The 6,000-nt window shown below is 49.0% G+C and overlaps 1 protein-coding gene across 1 annotated transcript; it reads right to left on the bottom strand.

Annotated features, from left to right (window-relative positions):
- Positions 1-237: 237 nt before the first annotated feature.
- PRR22 (proline rich 22) lies at positions 238-5,176 on the bottom strand. Its single transcript, XM_067562118.1, has 3 exons — positions 5,128-5,176; positions 3,017-3,079; positions 238-1,409 (listed from the first exon to the last, which is right to left on the bottom strand). Exons 1-3 carry the CDS (start codon positions 5,174-5,176, stop codon positions 238-240), a joined length of 1,284 nt encoding a protein of 427 aa, XP_067418219.1.
- Positions 5,177-6,000: the final 824 nt, after the last annotated feature.

Genomic DNA, 6,000 nt, shown 5'->3' on the forward strand with positions numbered 1-6,000 from the left:
TCACCCCATGTGGGCTGTTGCAGACACACGGCCCTTTTTCGTTTCCTTCCCCTGTGTTGCAGGGTGTTACACACACTTAGAACCTTCTCTTAAAGGCGGGCACAGATCGGGTTTCCGGATAGATCGCTTTTAATACAATAATAGCAGGCCGGTTCATTAGGCTCGCTCATTCACTGCAACCCCCTCGCCCTACGCCAGCCCAGTTTTGCTTCCATACGGATGCTCCGAAAGTGCTAGTCAGACTCCTGGCCCTGGGCATTCCTGCCCGTCCACCGTGCTGCTGTCCCGTGCCGAGGCAGGTTTATTTTTGCTGGCTGTATGCTTTCCTTTCTGAATTGATGCACTGCTGTGCTGCTTTTTCCCTTGCGGCTCTTGCCTGGGGCTCTGGAGCGACACACTGTTTGGGGAAGGCTGCAGCACCAGCCCCGAATCCCACTTGGGTTCCTCACTGAAAGTTTTGAGGTCGTAGAAATAATCCATGCTTGCCACTGTGCTTAGGATCTCTGGCACGCTATAGTCGAAAGACAGCAGCTCATCGGGCAGATTGAGTGACCGTATGTCGCTGGGCGAGTCTTCACATGGGAAGCAGCAATCTTTGCTTTCACTCTCGCTGGACTTTAGGGTGCTGCTCAAGTTGTCTCTGGAAACCTCTGAGTCGGAGTTAGCTGGAGAGCAATCAAACAGTCTCATTGCATCTTCCAACAAAACCTTCTCAGGTAGATCAAAGGACTCCTCTGGGTCCAGCACTTTGCTCTCTTCAGCGATGACGCTGTCTTGCGAAGGACATGACGCTGCCTCTGCCGTCACCTGTGTGTTTGCAGCACTGGGGTTGGAAAGAGAGTTTTGATCTTCTGTGCAAATGTCTGGGAGTTGGGTATTCACTAGGAGGTCCTGGCTCATGTGATTTTCTTTGAGTTCTCCCCCCTCCACCAGGAAACCGTCAAACCCTTGAAACGCTGGGTTGGGGGGACTTAGCCTTCCCTTAAGTTGGCTGTAGGTGCTTCTCTGGAGGGGCTGCTCATTCTGGCAGAGTCCAGGCAGTGTTATAAGGAGCTGGGGCAGTTTGTTGTCATTGCTGTGAAGAAGCCCTTCTTCCTGGGGCTGAGGCATCTCAATAAACTGAGAGTCATGGAGTGGGTTAGGGACCAAATTAACTGGGTCTGTCACGTTAGCAGGGCCCTCCTGATTGAAATAAGGCATGATGTATTGGGGGTTTGGGGGGTAAGGTGGGCATGGGACTGTCTGGACAGGGCTCTTGAGGTATCTCTGAGTGTCCATAAGGTAAGTGGTTTGTGAACTTGATCCACCAGTGAGTTTATAAACGGATGGTTGCACAAAATTGGTTGTTGCCCATTCTATGCGATATATCCTGGGGTCGAAAAAGCACCCGCAGGGAGCCATCTGGAAACCTGGGCCACAGAGATAAAAACATCATTAATGGTGACACTATAGCTAACAAGTAAATAAATCCTCCAGGAGCTTGTGACTCACCCCCAGCCAAGACCCGCAAAAGGCCAGATCCTCAGCTGATGTCAGTGTGCACCAGCTAAGGAGCTGACGCAAAGGATCAAGTTCTGCAGTGGCCCATGTAGGAGTGCAAGTTACACACTGGGAACACCTTTGGTCAGAAACTGGTGTAAGTGGAAAAATAGTGTAACTTACACTGATCTGGGATTTGGGGCAAACACAGTCTGGGGTGAGAGGGTGCAGTTCCCATGGAATCTCTGGTCCAAATTCAGCCAATGCGGTGTAAATTACATGTTTGGTATAAACTGATCACAGTGCAGGTGCAGTTGGCCCCACATGGTGTGTCTACATTACGAAGATGTGGGCGTAGATAGGTTGCTGTATCTATGCTGACATAACCCTGTAGTGTAGACACAGCCTGCATTGATGGAAGGGGTTTTTCCAGAGGTGTAGAAACACCACCACACTGGATGGTGGTAGCATTCTTCCATTGACAGAGCTGTGTCTATGCTGGGGCTCAAGTCAGCATAGCTATGTTGGTCAGGGATGTATTTTTTCACACCTGTGACTGATAAGCTAAATCGACCTCACTTTTAAGTGTTGACCAAGCCACAGTGTAGCTTACACTGATTTAGCATTCAGAGGGTGTGTGTGTGTGTGCGCGCACAAAACAAGGGTAGCTTACATGGCAAGGAAGGTTTATAAGGAGAGTGTCAAGGAAAGCAGACCTTCTCATAGGATACCAGCTAGCTGACTGCTTTGCACCCTTTATTATCTTTTACAGATAAGATTTTCAAAGGGAGGGAGGTGCCTGTGATTGGATGTTCACACCACAGCAGCCCCTGAAGGGGTTAAGGCAGCTATATAGGCCAATTAACTGCCCAGGCTGCACCTGGAGGAGGAGCCAGGGAGTAATGAGGACTAATTGAAGGCTGAAGCTCGTCTGGGCAGGAACAGGCAGGGCTTGTGTAAAGCCAGGTAGCTGAAGGCAGAATGGGGCTGCAGGGAGGAGCTTTGCAGTCTTTCTCCCTGAGGCTAGGAAGAGAAGGGAGCTAGGTCTGGAGGGAAGGGCATACCTGGAGGAGGGTGGAGAAAGAGACTGATAGAGGTAATGTAGGAAGCAGTACAGGGAAACAGTAGCAAGGTGTGGGATTGTGCAGACCTTAGCCACTGGTTGTAACTACTGTGCTGGAACCCAGAGACAATAGTGGGCCCAGGGTCCCCTGCCAGCCACTGGAGAAGTGGCACCATTGAGGGGCTGTGAATTGGAAAACTGCCTGGAACAGTTGGTACAGAAAGACATTGGTACAGTCCCTCTCCTTCCCCCAGAAGGGGAAAACTACAGTGACCTGGTCAGAGGGCCAAGCTGCAAAGAGGGAGCCGTCTAGTCCTGAGAGAGAGAGATGGAGTGAGCATCTGCAGGAAGAGGTGTAATCTTCAGATGTAGCCACAAAGAAGTGCTCCAGAGGTGAGCAGAGCACCCCATGACAGTGCCTAATTCCACTCTTAATTCTTATTTGTCTTTAAATCTTATGTGTCCTAAGCATACCTGCAGGGGGTGCTTTGAAAATGTCTTTCTCTTGACTTGGGGGATGGTATAGGTTGGACGGTCCTGAAATATTAACACAGAAAATTCACAAGGTCCCCATTATGAAATGATGCTGTATTTGATGAAAGTTTTGAAAGGGTGCAAAATGATTAACTTGAAAGACTAAAGAAAACTGGCAGAGAATGAAAAGGAATAGGGGAATCCAGCTGTATATTTCCTGAAGAGAATACTGAGGACTGATGAATTTCATGGGGAGAATTTGAAAGAGGGCTAGACAGCAGAACAGAGAATTAAGTTATCTTACCTACTGATGCAGGATTGTCTGGAAGGACAAATGTTTGAAATGGCCTGTTTGACTGACTGTCCGTTTGATCTAAGGATCTGGGACCATAGGTATCATGTTGCTGATAGAATAGTTTTGGTTGCTGCATAATTGCTGTGTCAGTTTGCAGGACAGGCAGGTTACACGACTGCTCTTTGGATGTAGCTAGGAGAATTAGCTCCAGTGTTGCCATGGCTGAGGAGTTCTGTTTTGATGGTTACTCTGGAAAGAATTCCAGGTAACAACTGAGGTTCTAAGTCCCCTAAAAGTGCTGGGATAGGTTGCTCCAAAGGTAATAGCTGTAGGAGAGTAAAGAGTTGAAGCTGGACAAGTGGTCAGGCCTAAGCTACAGGGAACATGGTCAAGGCAAGGGCAAATCTTGTTTCTGTTAATTGGTGTGAATTCTAGTTAGTCTGTTATCTTTTTCTTCTTTTCCTCCCTTCCTGGTCCTCTGTGCTGGGAATGAGGTTAATAAAATACCTATTGCTATTTCTGTGTAAGGCCTTGGTGGGAAGAAAGTATTATCTTCCTTCTTCCCCCTGGCATACCTTTACTTCAAAGAATGTTAGTGTAAAATGTATAGGTTGTTGTGGGGGAGAGGTGGTACTTGCCATGAGATGCTTCAATAAGGGTTGGCTAAAGTGTGACTTATGGGGCATGGAGTTCTTACAAGATAGCCCAAGGCTTGTGCCGTCATCTTTAATGTGGCGCACGCAAAGCGCTATCTTTTGCAGCTCCACCTATAATGGATGTGTTGCTTCTTTATTTAATCCTTCAACACCTCAGCTAGTTCATCCAGTAAATATCCACTCCAGCTTCTCTCCCAGGCTGTCCTGTGTGTGCAGCTCCCACATGCACTCTCTCTAGCTTCTATCTCAGCTGTATCCAGCACAAGCTTGCCTTTTCCTATGGGACTTCTTACAAGTGTACGCATTCCCTGGGAGCACATGGCATCAAAGGGTTGATGGTGCTAATGACCACCCCCCCCCCCAGCTCACCAAGAGCTCATCTCCCATGGGTGGGAGAATAACCCAAGTAGCCCCTGCCCCACACTCATTGGCAGTGCATCTGTGGTGGCATAGGGCTCCATGGGGGAACAACCTGAGAGATAATGAAAGGACAACCATTTTCAAACACTTCTAAAAATAGGCACCTATACCCCCAAAGCCAAACTGAACCATAAGACATAACCATGCCATGAACTCCCAAAAGGCTGTGGGAAGGAAGCCATTGAGGTACAGTCTCTAAGTGGGCTTTTTTGTTCATGGGAGTTCATAGCAGACAGTCAGATCAGCAGTGAATGTTCTGTCTCATGCTAGTAACATGATCTTGTCTTCACTTTACTTTTGGCACTGGTCTGGATCTGAATTAGGATCTGGCAGCAGAACCAAAGAGATGGAAATTTATCATAAGGTGCTACAGTCTCTTTATCTGACCTGGGATGGATGTGTAATCTAGTGGTGGGTGCATAGGTGCTGAAACTAGGGATGTGGGGGTGCTGCTGCACCCGATGGCTGGAAGTGGTTTCCATTATATACAGGGTTTACAGTTTGGTTCAATGTCTCTCCACCTCCATTATAACAATGGTTCAAGCACCCCTGGGTGAGCTTGTGTTAGAAGTTCCCAGCGGTGCCCCATTCTGAGTCTCTTACAGCACTCAACTAGAACAATTATTGGCTCTCTAGCTCATGTGGTAGCAGCTCATGCTTTTAGCTCTGAAGGTCTCTGGATCAATATCTGGTGTGATGGCCAAAGATAGACAGAATAGCCCTAAGCTGTTGACGCTCACTTCTCTCTCTCAGATCTTGGAGAGCAATGGGTTGCTGCATGTTGTTCATGACAACCGGCGCACGGAGGGATACGTCCTTGTCCCCTCTCCTTTGTCACATGTTCATGAGACACTCAGGAGAGGTTAACAGCTGCTGTGGGCTCTACTGCCATCCGGCTGATGACACTCTGCTTTACATGTGCTAATGGGGTGGCTTGTGTTTCCTAGTGGGGTTCAGTCATGGTAAAAGACCTATGTTACATGTTCACCCACTAGATCAACCTGTGCAAAGCGGTGGCTCGCCCTGCTGATTCTTCCCATGATGAAAGATTTGTTGGTCATGCTGCAAGGGAGCAGTGGCCAAGATTGGCTTGCAATCCGCTCCTGAACTAAGGCTCCTTCATTGCCAGCTCGGCTCCTTTGCTTTGCTGAAGGCAGCAGGCAAGGACTTCCTTCTCAGCTGAGGCCACTCTGTGATGTGGTCAGCGAGAGCAGTAATGCCCCAGCCCTGCCCTTTGAGCCTATCAAAGAAGAGGTGGGGGGGGAGTTGGAAGACCAAACTCCTGGGTTCTGATACAGCCAGCCTTGTACAAACTGCTTCCCTCTGCCTCCATTTTCCAACCTGTAGAATGGAGCTGGTGGCACTGCTCCTCCTGAATGCAGATGAATGTGGAAAGTGTTGTGATGATCAGGGTCTGATGTGCCTCCCTTCACTGAGCTCGGTGCACCCACTGCAGTCAGTGGAGTTGTGCTGGGGTGAGTGGATGGAGAATTGGGCTGCCCAAGTCCTTAGCGCTGCTCTGGCTGAGATCCAGCAGGCAGGTTGCTCTGCTATATTGAGCTAGGAGCTTCCCCGCGGCCCAGGCCCTCCGGGAGACCTGATGCACTCCAGCA

Source organism: Emydura macquarii, unplaced genomic scaffold (assembly GCF_026122565.2).
Source record: "Emydura macquarii macquarii isolate MOO-44397 ecotype Brisbane River unplaced genomic scaffold, CSIRO-AGI_Emac_v2 contig_306, whole genome shotgun sequence".
NCBI lineage: Eukaryota > Metazoa > Chordata > Testudines > Chelidae > Emydura > Emydura macquarii.

Excerpts from the sequence above, each read along its gene's own strand:
- PRR22 (XM_067562118.1), bottom strand. The coding sequence starts at position 5,176 with ATGAACAACATGCAGCAACCCATTGCTCTCCAAGATCTGAGAGAGAGA. Across the intron at positions 3,080-5,127 it reads CCAAGATCTGAGAGAGAGAA|GACCGTCCAACCTATACCAT; the intron begins GTGAGCGTCAAC and ends TTAATATTTCAG. Across the intron at positions 1,410-3,016 it reads TTTCAAAGCACCCCCTGCAG|GTTTCCAGATGGCTCCCTGC; the intron begins GTATGCTTAGGA and ends TCTGTGGCCCAG.